The 14,226-nt window shown below is 41.8% G+C and overlaps 1 protein-coding gene across 1 annotated transcript in view; it reads right to left on the bottom strand.

Annotated features, from left to right (window-relative positions):
• The window catches only part of EED (embryonic ectoderm development), a 58,388-nt gene extending 47,682 nt beyond the window's left edge, over positions 1–10,706 (bottom strand). The window contains exons 1-2 of the mRNA XM_007946267.2: positions 10,593–10,706; positions 1,465–1,617 (exon numbers count right to left, since the gene is read on the bottom strand). Of these exons, the coding sequence (XP_007944458.1) occupies positions 1,465–1,617; positions 10,593–10,706 (267 nt within the window). The remainder of the gene's footprint in view (positions 1–1,464; positions 1,618–10,592) is intronic.
• Between the last annotated feature and the right edge of the window lie 3,520 nt (positions 10,707–14,226).

Here is a 14,226-nt window from a genome sequence, read left to right as displayed (position 1 = left end):
AATTTCCCTCTTAGAAAACAAGGGCAATAGGTGTAGTGTACAGCAACCAAATCTCATTAACAGAGGAGTTGGAAGCAACGGTACCAAGAGTGGGGTGCTGCTCTGACAGATCCCTAAAATGTGGAACAGGAGTGAAGTGCGTCTTTGGACCTGAGATCTCAGCAGAGACTCCAGCAAAGAGATGGCAGCAGCAGAGCCAAGAGACCAGCATAAGAGAGTATGACAGGCCTACCAGTCCATGGAGGAAAAAGTTAGATGCCACAGGACAGAAAGCTTCCTGCAAGAGTAGGTTGCCTTTGGGCATTAACTGGCAGAAGCTGAGCAACCAAGGAAATGCGAAGTAGAGCTGCCTCAGCCTCAAAGGGTAGGACCACGGCTTTTGGGAGTAGAACTACCACAGCCTCTTAGGTTTCAAAGGGTCAGACCTACACCAACTTGGTTCTGGAAAGTGGGGCTGCCATTCATGAGGACCAGTGGGATGGGGCCGTACCCACTGCCCAAAAGTGAGGGGCAGGGCTACCATGCTCAAAGGGCAGAGGAACGGGGCCTGCCAGGTCAAGGAGGTGAGGTCGCCACTTAGAGGAACTAGGGCACTGGAGCCACCCAGTGGAGGAGATTTGTACAGATGCCACCTAATGAAGATCTGTACAGATACCAAGTTGACAAGGGATGGAATTGTGGTAGTTAAGGTCATGCGGCAACTTGGCTGTGCTTGGTTTTGAGTGCTTGGGCAGCTGGATGCAGTTATTCCCTATGATGAGACTGGTAATCAACTCCATGGTAGACTCCACTAGGTCAGCTGAGTAGCTGCCTTAGGGATATGGTCTGCTCTAGTATATAAGAAGAAGCTTTGAAGAAGGTCTCGAGTGGCACATTTGGATCCTGCATTTGGCTGAGATATCATCTCAATGGCCTGCCATGTTGTCCACCAATCTTGGGATTATTAATGGACTTGAACCTAGTAGCCTGCTGTGTTGCTTGATAATTTTGGGACTGTGCCATTTTACTTGTTGACCTTTGGTTTGCACCCTCAGCAGTCAGCACCTATCTGAGTTAAGAGAAGCCTCCAGCTTTAGCGGGCTGGAAGCAAGAGGCAGAGCTAAAGCCCAAGTTCAAGGGGCTTCCACCCATCGCCTAGAGCTGGCACTCTGAACTTAGACTTCTACCTTCCTAAACTGTAGGAGAATAAATCCCTGTTTGTTAGTCATCCATTTGTGGTATTTCTGTTACAGTAGTAAAAGAGAACCAAAACACAATGTTTAAAACAATCTATACCTTTTTCTTTGAAAACAATTACAAATAAAGAAATGGGTAAAAGTTCAACACGAAAAAAAAATCTTCAAAACATTTCAACTTTAAAGTATTTCAAATTTGACAGAGTGTTTTGAGTATAAAACATTTACCACTGAGAAATGCTTCTGAAGCCTAGCATTCAAGGGTTCACTGAATGCTTTTTGCACATACCTTGAGACTATTTACACATTTGAAAGAGTATTTGCATTTTTTTGACTTCCATTTTCCCTTTCCCCAACTTTTCCTTCCAGGTGCATTTGCTGTATTTGTAGGTGTATCAGGGCGTTCAGTGTTTGTACCACTTTCTATACTGACAGCATCATCCTGTAAGTAGTAAATTAGGAAAAATCACATGAAATAGCAATACCGAACTTAGTAGCAAATGACTTCATTCTGGGTATCTGCTAAATGATTTAAATACCCAAATCTGTAGGAAATGGAAAAATTTTATCATTGCCTTCAAATAAGGATAAAAAGCAATCTTAAAGCCACTTGTTAAAATTTGACATTTCAGGAAAAAATGTCAACCAGAATGATAATGAAAATAGTAGTATTACCTTGAAATCACAAAGCAGTGCTCTGTACCAGGCCACTTTAATACAATGGCTTATTTGATGTTTATAACTCATGACAGTTCCTGGGTGGTTCAAATGGTTGGAACCTACCCAGAGGCACCATGGAAGTGAGGCTGGGAGATCTGCCTTCTAGTTGATTCTGACCATATAGGACAGAGCAAAACTGCCCCACAGGGTTTTCAAGGCTGTAATCTTTACAGAAGCAGATCACCAGGTCTCTTCTCCCAGGAGAAGCTGTTTGGGTCGAACCACTGACTTTTCTTTTGGTTAGCAGTTGATCAATTAATCACTGCACCACCAGGACTTAAGGCAGTAGTTCCTAAATTCAATCTGGTGGATGCCTTTTTTCATGAATCACTATTGGTATCTATGAGAACAGTCTGGGACACATTGTCTTAGGGTCTATTTCCAAATTATTATTTTATCAAGCTGGCTTTACTTTATAGGGGTTAAAATAACAAACTATAACATAGTTCACAAAGATAGGCTCCATATCATAGTTTCGTAAGTAGCATCTGGAGTCTAAAAAATTTGCAAGTGGCCATATAAGATACAACTATTGGTCTATACACATCTGAAGTAAAAGAGAAAAAAGGAAACCAGAGACTCAAAGATGAAACCAGTCTACAGGACTAACAGCCAACATGAACTATGGCCAAATCTAGTGTGAGACTAGAACTAGATGGTAACTGACTACCACTAACAACTGTTCTGAGCAGGGACACAAAGGATGGGAGGAAAATGAAAACAAACCTCAAATTCCTAAAAGACAAAAAAAAAAAAAAAAAAAAGACCAGACTACTGGACCAGTAGAGCCTGAGGCTCCCCCAAGGCAGCTGCCCCTTTAAAACTTGGAACTGAAGTCACTCCTAGAGGTTACCTTTTAGGCAAATAATAGATTGGCTCATAAAATAAATAATATCACCTATAAGTACTATAGGGAGCTCTGGTGGCATACCACCTAAGGCATTTGACTGCTAACCAGAAGGCTGGTGGTTCAAACCCACCAGCTACTCCCTGAAAGGAAGACTGGACAATCTACTTCCGTAGTGATACCACCTTGGAAACCGAAGGAAGGGTCACTATGAGTTGAATCAACCTGATGACATTAAGTTTGACTTTGTTTTGTTTTTGTTTATGAGTACTATAAGGAGCTCTGGTGGCATAGTGGGTAAAGCATTTGGCTGCTAATCAGAAGGACAGCGGTTCAAATCCACCAGCTGCTCCTTAGGAGGAAGAGGAAGCAATCTACTTCCTTAAAGATTTATATAGCTTTGTAAACCCAATCAGGGTTGCGATGAATAGGAATCAACTCAATGGCAGTGGGTTTGTTTTTGCATGAGTACTATGCTCCTTTAAATAATTATCTATATGAGACCAAACAGTCAATGGTCCATTTTTACCCTAAAGCACAGATGAAAAAGTAAAGTGAGGAGAAGGGAAGCTAGATTAATGGAAACAGAAAACTAGAATGGAAACAATGCAAATGCTGACACATTGTGAATAATGTAATCAATATCATTGAATAATATGTGTGTAAATTGTTAAAAATGAGAACCTAATTAGCTGTATAAACCGTCACCAAAAATAAATAAAAGATTAAAAAAAACCCACCCAAAACAGTAGTTTCAAAAGCATATACAAAACTCGTTAATTTACTTAAAAACAAAGTACAGTAGTTCCTGGGGTAGTGGTGATAGTTTTCTAAACTCCAAACTGCACAAAAATGAAATGTTAACTCTATTTTGGAATATACTGATTAGGGGAAAGAAGTACAAACTGGATAGGTGGCACACAGTATATTTTTAGTAAATATCTGAATTGTAATATAATTAGCCTTTCAGATAGAAAATACTTTTGCATTTCAATGAAAAATTATGCATTGTTTACAACACACCATCAGGTAATAAGACTCTAGCCTCTTTATTGTCTCAGAGCTATTTTATAACTTTTTTTCCCCCCTTACTTTCTTTTTAAAAATCTTTCTTGGCCAGTAGAGACTTGTATCGTCCCTTCTACACAGTGGGGAAAAAAAAACACTGCCATCGAGTCAATTCCAACTTATAACGACCCCCATAGGATTTCTCAAGGCTGTAAGTCTTTAAGGAAGTAGATTGTCTCATCTTCCTCCTGCGGAGCAGCTGTTAGGTCTGAACCATCAACCTTCTGGTTAGCAACCAAATGCCTTATTCATTACACCACCAGGGCTCCCTTCCCTGAAGAAGGACATCATTCTTGGTAAAGTCGAGGGTCACCAAAGAAGGGGAAGACCCTCAATGAGATGGATTCACACGGTGGCTACAATGATGGGCTCAAGCACAACAAGGATTATAAGGATGGTGCAGGACAGGGCAGTGGTTTCATTCTATTGTGTACAGGGTTGCTATTGAGTCAGAGCTGACTCGACAACACCACCAACAACTTGGTGGAAAAGTTTTTGTCTCCATCTGCAATTCACCGTCACATTTTTTAAAAAATAAAAAATCCACCGCTTTCAAGTCAATTCCAACTCATAGAGACCCTACAGGACAGAGAATGGCCCATAGGGTTTCCAAGGTTGTAATCTTTACAAAAGCAGACTGCCACATCTTTCTCCCACAGGAGCAGCGGGTGAGTTCAAACTGTCAATCTTTGGGTTAGCAGTTGAGTGCTTTAACTACTACGCCACTGGGCCTCCTTACATTCCTTTACTAAATGTACATTTATTCTATTTTAACTAATATTTTAAAGCTAGTTATTACATTTATATGGTTCCATTACATGACTAAAATAAAATCTTCGACATGGGTTCATCTACCTTTTCTTGAAAATTATCTTTTAACACCATGGCAATGATATAAAAATAAAACTTCTAGACATTTGTATACCAACAGCTTCTTCACTTTCAGACTAAACATTTAGGTTCCAATTAACAGGCTACACAAAAGACTGTCATTACACCTATTCCTCACTTACTGATTATATTTCTTGTTCACTTATCAATTATCTCATTATCTGACATTTTAAGTTTATAACAATAGTAAAAAAACTTACTATTTTGCTTAATAGTGATGCATGTCTGACAGTGATGAATATCAAAGTATGAGGCAAGACTAATGCTGGCTGTGATGGGTAAAGTTATGTGTCAACTTGGCTGGGCCTAGATTTCTCAGCATTTTGGCAGTTATACAATGATGTAATTTGGCAATTATGTAATGATGTCATCATCTACCACTTTGTGATCTTATGCCGTCATCCTCTGTTTTCACATAACACCAATTTTTTCATAACAACCTGGACTTTGGAATCTCATCATGTTGACAGGTGTGGAGTGGGTGTATCCCGTTAGCGGACATTTCACATTTACGACAACTTTGAAATAATTCTCAGGCAGTGCTTCTGATGGTCCAGGCCTGGGGTACCTCTGTGGGCCATCCCAAATGATATACTGGAGGCCCCAGCAACAACTGGGCCATGCGAGGGATGGTGACTGACTGGCCAAGGGACGTCTTCTCTCATTTATCCAGAACGTCTCTGTCCAGCCACAGAGGGCACAGGTGATGGTGGGATGATGTGAGGTCACAGGTAGGCAAAGGGAGGCCAGGAGAGGGCCCAAAGGTGCCACAGAGGTTGGTAGAGAAAGGTGGGAAGGAAGAGAATGGGAAGTGGGCTGGGTCAGACAGAGGACAAATGGGGTCCCTGCTGAGGATGGGCAGTGGTAGGCAGGATCTCCACCCAGGGCTGGTGGTGTTGGGGAAGACATGGTGGGGAAGAAGGGTATCCTGTGAGATGCCAGGGGGCCCCAACTGGCAATGAGCAACTTGGGGGAGGAGGCAATGGTGCCAAATATGGAGTAGAGCTCCTGACTCTTGCATAATGTTGATTTCACAAAATGGCCTGGTCTTTGGAACCTAAGTGTGTTGATAAGTGAGAAGTGGGTATATGTGGTGTAGTGAATTACTTGGCACAGCTCTTCTAGCCCGTCTTTGTGACTCTCACCAGATGACTGGGTAAACCAAAAAAAAAAAAAAACAAACCAAGTTAGTTTTGTCATTCTGCTAGGCTTAAAATGAGCCTTCCTAGAAGCAGAAGGGGGACTCTCAATGCTATCAAGAGAGAAGAGCTGAAGGTGGAGTGGAGCATATCCTTGGACCCAAGATCCCTGTGCTGGATCTCCTTGGCAGAGATGACCAGCTGAGGAACCAAGAGGAATGAGACAAAGCAGCAGGCTTGACAGCCTATGGAGCAAGAAAGCTGAGTGGCTTTGGACAAGAAGCTTGCTGGTGGAGTGGGGTGCACACAGGTATACCTATTGGCAGAGCTAAAAGAGCTTTGTAACACTTGCCTGAGCAGAGCAGAGGCCAGGCCCAGAGGTGAAGGGCTAGAGAGGCATGACTGACGGCACAGCAGAGGGAAGACGGTCCCAATCAAAGAACTGTATCTTGAGCATGTTCCTGAACCAGTATTGTATTCTGTTACTTCCCTAATAAACCCCACAATTTTGAGTATTGTCTGTGAGTTCTGTGTGGCCATTGCAACAATTTACTGAACCCAGGCAAGAAGTATTGAGCGCCCTGGGAAGGATGGCTGGTGTCAGAATTGGTAAAAAGGCTTGAGTGGTGGCATGTCTAGCCTCAAAGGAATAAGCCTTGTGTTATTGAGGATGACTCTGTTTCCCCCCTGTGAGATTGAAGGAGGTCACAGGATGCTGCCTCCATGCCCGTTTTGCAGTGTAAGAGAACAAGTAGCATTTTTTACTTTTCATTACTTAATTTACTTATCTCCAAAGGCAAATTAAGATGGAATCAAATGGACATGCAATCCAGTCACAATGCTTTCATTTTATCTTTTAAATCACTGCTGACTGTCTCATATGTATGACTTGATTTTTATCCTATCCTCTATCAAAGTATAGAATGATACTATCCAAAACACATGGCACTATCATTTTCATTTGCCCAAGAAGGAAAGAGACACAGAATAGTAATTTGTCCCTTCATCTTGCCACAGATTGTTAGTGGCCCCTGAGTCATGGCAACTCCACACATCAAACCACAGGTTACTTAAACCTCTGATCTTACCACCACACAACTACCATTAGCTCTCTTCTAGAAACTTCTTATTCTGGAGTTGTCAGCTTATACCATTCAATGAAATGGAAGACAATATGTACAGTAAGTCTGAAATATGTCCTTTCACTTCTTTGAATTATTTTAAACATAGGAACTACTCATGTTACCTTAATCTCTAACTCAAAAAGTCTCTGCCTTCTGCTACTTATCCTGGAGACCAGTCAACACATCCTTCCCCACCTGTATTTGGCCTTCTTAACGTAACTGACCTCCCAGAAGAGGAAAACCATTGCGCAGGATGAACTTTTTTCTGAACTTCTAATGCAGTTTAGCCCTTCTTTCAATTAGAAATATATGTAACATACATACTAATGTTTCTGTACTTGACTTTGTCATCAGTAGAAATCAGATATTTTTATATCATGTTATTGTTGTTATGGACCTCAAGAAATTGTTTACACTCATCACTACTAGTCACTACTAGTATATCTCCTGCTTGAGCTTTTTCACTTAATAGCCTAATAAAGCATATACATTACTGTATCTCATACTTGTTTTTAAAGTATTTTAATATTGTTATTATAGTGCCTAAGGCACTTGACTGCTAACCAGAAGGCTGGTGGGTTTGAATCACTCCTCGGAAGGAAGATTGGGCAATCTACTTCCGTAGTGATACTGCCTCGGAAACCCAAGGAAGGGCTGCTATGAGTCGGGGCCGACTCGACGGCACATCACAACAACAACAACAAAAAAAAATTAAAAAGATACATCTAGCTGATTTCAAGGGGCTTCTCTTACCCATGAACTAAAATTAGCAATTAAAACCTGATAGTCCCCACCAAAAAATATTTTGCAGCATTTTTTTTCCTGGCCTAAAGAGTATTAATAAGGAAAGTGATGCCTAGTTTTACACAGTGATTAAATTTTTGCAAACTCCTTTGTGACATCTGTTAACCATAAACTAGTTCAGAGTTTATCTACTGTAAAACAAATGTAACTTTAGGTAATTTCCCTTACTTCCTGGGAGATGAGGCACCCATTATCGTTTGTGCAAATGAAAAGGCGCATGGGGGGGGCATCCAGTAATCTGATGTCAGTAAGAGGGGAGCAGGTTTTGATCAATCACATTTAAGATTAGCCAATAGGTGATTTTCTATTCTTCTCCTTTTCTTTGAAAACAATTAGCCTACTTTGAGCCACTTGGTTTTTTTAGAGTAAGAATGGTCTCCCTATATGCATAAAGAATAATTGCTCAAATAAACCTTAAGTTTTCATTTTCTGTGTGCTTTCACTATATTTTAAACAATACTTTATCTTTTGCATTTAAAATGCTATACTGAAAAGGACCTACGGGAGTCATTACCCAAAAAAGGGTTGAAAGTCATTATCCAAATAGTGTAGTGCCTAAGGCACTTGACTGCTAACCAAAAGGCTGGCGGTTCAAACCCACCAGCCACTCCTCGAAAGGAAGGTTGGGCAATCTACTTTTGTAGTGATACCACCTCAGAAACCCAAGGAGGGGTCACTATGAGACTTCTGACTCATGAGACATTAACAACAATAACAAACAAAGGCTTAATCCATTCCTTTGGTTCTGAATAGCTTTAAAATGCACCAAATAATATATTTCCCTTAAGAGTCTGCAAAAAGAAAACTTATTTGGTACCTGATTTTTTTAGTCTAAATAGGTTATTGACATTCATTAGATTCTGCCTAATTATTAAGTATGTGGAGGTGTCAACTATATGATTACAAAATAACTATTATAAATAGTTAACACTTGTATATTGTTGTTGTTGTTTGCCGTCAAGTCGTATAGTACCTATTATAACACAGGCACTCTTCTAACTGCTTTACCTATATTATCTAACTTAATTCTCAAAAGATCCCAAGAGGTAAATAACATTGTTGTTAGCTAAAGTCACATTTATTCTGATTCATGGCAACCCCATGTAAGCAGAGTGTAAAACAGCTCCATGAGGTTTTCAAGGCTTTCTGGAAGCAGATCTCCAGGCTTGTCTTCTGAGGTGCCTGCGATCCTCCATCCCATTGGCTAGTAGTCCAGTGCTAAGCTGTCTGCACCGTTATTGGATAAGAAACTGAGAAAGAGGTTAAGTGCTTTACTCAAGTTCAAATAATCAATAAACAGAGGATTTTTAATCCAGCATTGGGATCCAGTGTCTATGTTGTTAACTACTGGCTAAGCTGCCTAGAAGGAGAATGAACTATCTTGTAGATGTTTAACCCCTAGTTGCACAGTGGTTAAACCCAGCTGCTAACCAAAAGGTTGGCAGTTCAAACTCACCAACAGCGCTACAGGATAAAGATGAAGCTTCCATAAAGATTACAGCCTTGCAGATCCTATGGGGCAGCTGGACTGTCCTAGAGTCCCTGTGAGTCGAAATCAACTTGATGGGAATGGGTTTTAGACATTTTGGTGACTTTACTGGATATAAACAGAAACTCGATTTATATACTAAAATCTGTGTACCCAGAAAAACCAACTACTCTAAAACATCTATCATCTTTTTCCCCACTTTTATAAAATTTAAGTGATTCAAAAGCATGCTGTAGAACTGAGGGAGAAAGGTTCATCTTTCCCCTAGTTAAGTGTGCTGATATGCAAATCAAGGTACTTTAGGCTTTCTATGGAATCCAAAATAAATATGATTCTTCCTTCTCTTGTTATCACCCAGAAGTTCCTTGTATATTTCACTTAATCATCATTCACCCCTACTCTTATTTATACATCCAATGTTTCTAAAAAAAAAAAAAAAGACTATTAGTTGGATTCTTTACAGCGAATTTCATTCTTCAATCTACAGTTACTAATGTCAATTCAGTTGTTACTGGCTAGTCATCTAAACACAGCTTGCCAACTGCTGGGACTACATGATTACCAAGATGTATCTCAACTTAAAAAAAAAAGTCTGATTCCAAAGCCACACCTGAACACATACGCATTTACCACTTGGTAGTCTTTTAGGTCGTCCCATTTAGTAACAACTTTCAAAGGAGAAACCATCCCTTCTCATTTCTTCTTCAAAGGTCATTCCCCCTACACTTCAGAACGCAACCCTCTCAATCTGCTTCTCAAATAGAAAAGCTTACAGTCGGCCTCATCCCACCTCTAAGAACAGACACAAAATCTTCTTAAAAGTTACTCAAACTCCGTAAATCGAAGATTTACGTTTCCCATCCTAAGATCCCACAGGGGTCTAGGAGTGACACTGCCTCCAAAATCCTTTAGAAGAGGCCCAACTGACTATCCCCTCCTTTCAATTCTCTTTAAAAAATCTCCGACATGCCTTTTAAACTACTGGAATCTCAGATCCGTACTCTCCTAAAAATCTCCCAAAGGCCTAAAAACATTCTCCTTCCACTCAATCATATGCAACAGGATCTGAGAGCAGACCTCCACAGACTTTCTGCCCACCAAGCAATCATTTTAAATCACTCTTCTTCACCACGTTTATGTTTGCCGTCGGTCTCAGCTCCACTTTCTCAGAGACAAGTTCGATTTTCTCCTCCACGCCCGCGTTTTCCTGAGTAGAGGGTGACACTTCTCCACCCCCCACTCCCAGCTGCGCGCCCGCCTCAGCGCCTATAGTTTAAAAAGAATTCAAAACTTTCACTCCAGAGTATTGTCCGGACTGCTCGGGGCTGTACTCACATTCTCGTCTCCAGAGAGGTCCGGGTTGCTGTTCTCGTCGCTGCTCAGCTTCTGCTTCTTCGCCGCAGGCATGTCTGTTCCCGCCGGCGCTGTCGACACTTCCCTCTCGGACATATTCCTCCGCCTCCCTCCAGGTTCCTGCCGCCTCGGGCGGGGCCTCCGCCACACCGCCGTCAAGCAAGCCCGGCCGGAGCTTGCCGTAAAGCTACCACTGCCGCCGCCACCTCCACCGCTCCCCCCACTGTCGCAAACCGCGCCCAGCCGCCGAGGCGGGCGCGCGTGCGACCCCGCCACACTGCTGAAAAAGGGGCGCGCTTGCGCGCCCTCCCGCGCGGCTTCCTGGCTCCTTCCCCTTCCCTACTCCCCTTCTGCCCTTTTCCCGCGGTTCTCCAGCAATTTGCACGGAAAGGAATGATCCGTTGGCTTTCGAGGGCAGTATTTCCTACGGCCCCTTCCCTACTACCGCCTCGAAAAGGAGAGGCGGAACTCAGAGGGATGCTCCCTCACCCCTTTACTCCTTCCAAAGCCGTTTCTGCCGCAATTGGCCCAATCCTTCGATCCCCGACCCGCTGCAGGGGCTCCAAAGTATGTGGAATGGACTAGACCACTAATGTCCCAAGGGATGGGGGGAAAATACGCGAAGTCACCTCTACTTCCAGCGGTGTATGCCAAGTATATTCTTGCTCGTCAACTCAGAGGATAATTATTTCACGTTTTTCATGGAATAGTTGACAACTTAATTTTTGATTTAGAAAAGACTCCAAAATTACAGACGACTTTCCATTTGCCTCCCCCATCTAGAAATGGAAGTTACCATCAGGAGACGCGCATGCGCCAGGGTATATTCTCGCGCTGGGTCCGTCCGGACCCGCCTCTTCCACGCCCCTCCTCTTCTCAAAATCTTGTTCGCTGAACCAGGTAGTCTTCTACCCTGTTTCCGTAGCCCAGGATGCATTTCAAAGCGCTACCAAATCCTAATGTCAGGATGCGCTTTAAATCATTACTGAGTATTTATTCTGATGAATATTTCTTGTGATGAATGATTATTCTCACCCATTTGGTGCCAATTCTGGGTAAGGTTTAAGTAGGAATAGCCTGTAATCATAATATGAGACCTTAATGTGTTATATAGGAGCTCTGGTAGCATAGTGCCTAAAGCACTTGACTGCTCACCAGAAGGGTGGCAGTTCAAACCCACCAGCCACTCCTCGGAAGGAAGGTTGGGCAATGCTACTTCCGTAGTGATACTGCCTCGGAAACCCAAGGAGGGGTCGCTATGAGTCGGGGCCAACTCGATGGCAAACAACAACAACAACAATGTGTTATAGCTGAAGTGCTTTTTAATTGTTGAAGGATTGTTAAGGCCCAGAACAACGCTAAGGCCTATAAATCAGTGGTCACTTTAAACAGTGTATGAGCTTGTGAGACTTAAAAACGATGGACAGTTTTCTTTAGCACATAATAAAATTCTAGTGAAAGGCAGTAAAATTTACACTTCACCAAAATACTAGTATTAATATTACCAAGTATAGGCTCTTGACCAGTGTAAAACATATTGGTGAATCTTGTGGATTTGTTAGATGGGTCGTAAGCCATGTAACTGAATAAACAGCAGAAAAAGGAGAATGATGACAAGAAATAAAAATCTAGTACCCCCCTTCTTTTTTAAGAATATAGTTGTGTTTCTTTGACTCAGTGTCCTCATCTCTGAAAATGAGGAGGTAGGAAAGAACCTAACTTTTCGTGAGCACTTAATTCATTTTATATACATTTTCTCTTTTTGACTTTATTACATCACCCAAAAGATAGCCAGTCTAGATTGCCCCTTCCAATATATGATGCCTTAATAGGAAATCAGTTTCATCATCTGCAGGTTGCAAGTCACTCTTTTTTGGGAGGAAAGAAAAGAGAACTACTTGTTGACAATGAGAAAAGGATGGAAAAGCAAAGACAGGGCAGAATAAGAGGTTTCTTGCAATGAACACTCAGGAAGTACAAGGAAGCAAAAAAAAAAAATTTTTTTTTTTTTAAGTTGAGATCTTAATAAAAACAATTGCAGTTATTGAATTCTAATGTGCCAGATACTGCTAAGCACTCCTTAGTCGGTGAGAAGATGAGACAGGTAGATGTGTTTTGGTATGACATTTTCATGGGCAGAGACAAACATACTTCCCTTGCTTGTTGAGAAGAATATGTGTGTAATGTATCTCTACAACTAATGGATAATCAACTAAAAAAACCCCCAAACTCACTGCCATCAGTCGATTCCAAATCATAGTGACCCGCTGAGGGGGTTTCTGAGGCTATAAATCTTAACAGAAGTAGATTGCCCAGTTTTCCTTCTGCAGAGCAGCTACTAGGTTTGAACTGCCAACCTTCTGGTTAGCAGTCAGATGTTTTAGGCACTGTGCTACCAGAGCTCCTTAATCAACTGAAGCATTTCAAATACAAATTATGCTGTGTGTGGGATCAGTGAGCTGAGAAGTGGGAGTCAGCTTCTGGTTGTAAAATCAGAAAAGTGTAAAACGTTTGGATAAATAACATATAGGAGGAAAATGCCTTTCAGCATGAATATATCTATAACAAAGCAAAAATATTTTTAAAATGTGTTATTGAAACTTAGGAGATCTGGTGACATAGTGCCTAAGGGATTTGACTGCTAACCAGAAGGCTGGTGGTTCAAACCCACCAGCCACTCCCAGGAAGCCGTAGAGATATCTCCCCGGAAACCCAAGGAGAGGTTGCTATGAGTTGGATTCCACTCAACGGCAGTGAGTTTTATTAATGTTAGAGATATGCCACGCCATCTTGCGTGGTTCTTTCGGGTTCTTATTCATTCCTTGCTGCCCCACCCAAGGTCATAAGTCAGTTAAAGGCAGTGGAAACTGAGCTTCCTCCAAGGCGTGTATTTTAAAAGGCAACATAGCTTCTGATAGGTTAAGACTCCTTCCCCCAGCTCGGAAGTACAACCTCCTAACCCCGGGTCTATATAAGACCACCCTCTCCCCTGCTTCCTCCCCCTCCCCTCCCCTCCCCTCCTCTTCTTCTTCCTCTTTCCCTTCTTCCTCTTTCTTTCTTCTTTTCTCCTTCCTCTTCTCCTCTTCTTCTGTCCTTCCTCAGTGCAGGCGCCCTTTCGCCTCTTTAAATAAAATCTCCTGTTGGGTACCCTGGTGTGTGGCGTGGTCGTTGAGTGCTGACGGAGCTCTAACAATTAACACTCGGAAGGATATTTTTAAAAATGATCTGGTGAGTCAAGCATGATAAATGGAAATTACTTAATATTCATTATTAGTAGTTTAGGATGTGTAAAATATTGTAGGTATTGTATTTAGAGAGCTACCCTGATGGTACTAATTTATTAAATATAAAATGTTAAACTTTGTAAGTATTTCAACCCTGAGTTCTCTTACTGTGGAAAATTTCAGGAGCCATCACAGTTGCAGAGATCTTACCACCTGCATTTTACAAATGAGGAAACAGGCCTGGGGGTGATTAAACAATGTACTTGAAAATACAGCTGTATAAATGGCAGAGCTGGGGAGCATGTTCAAGCCTGATTGACTCCAAAGCCTCAAAATGAAGGACCTAGACAACTCTCACTCACTGCCATCTGGTTGATTCACTCATAGTGACC

This window comes from Orycteropus afer, unplaced genomic scaffold (assembly GCF_000298275.1).
Source record: "Orycteropus afer afer isolate SDZICR_OR568_19922 unplaced genomic scaffold, OryAfe1.0 scaffold00154, whole genome shotgun sequence".
Classification (NCBI taxonomy): domain Eukaryota; kingdom Metazoa; phylum Chordata; class Mammalia; order Tubulidentata; family Orycteropodidae; genus Orycteropus; species Orycteropus afer.
The sequence above is the reverse complement of the archived record's forward strand: the minus strand, read 5'-3'. Positions and strand labels throughout refer to the sequence as shown.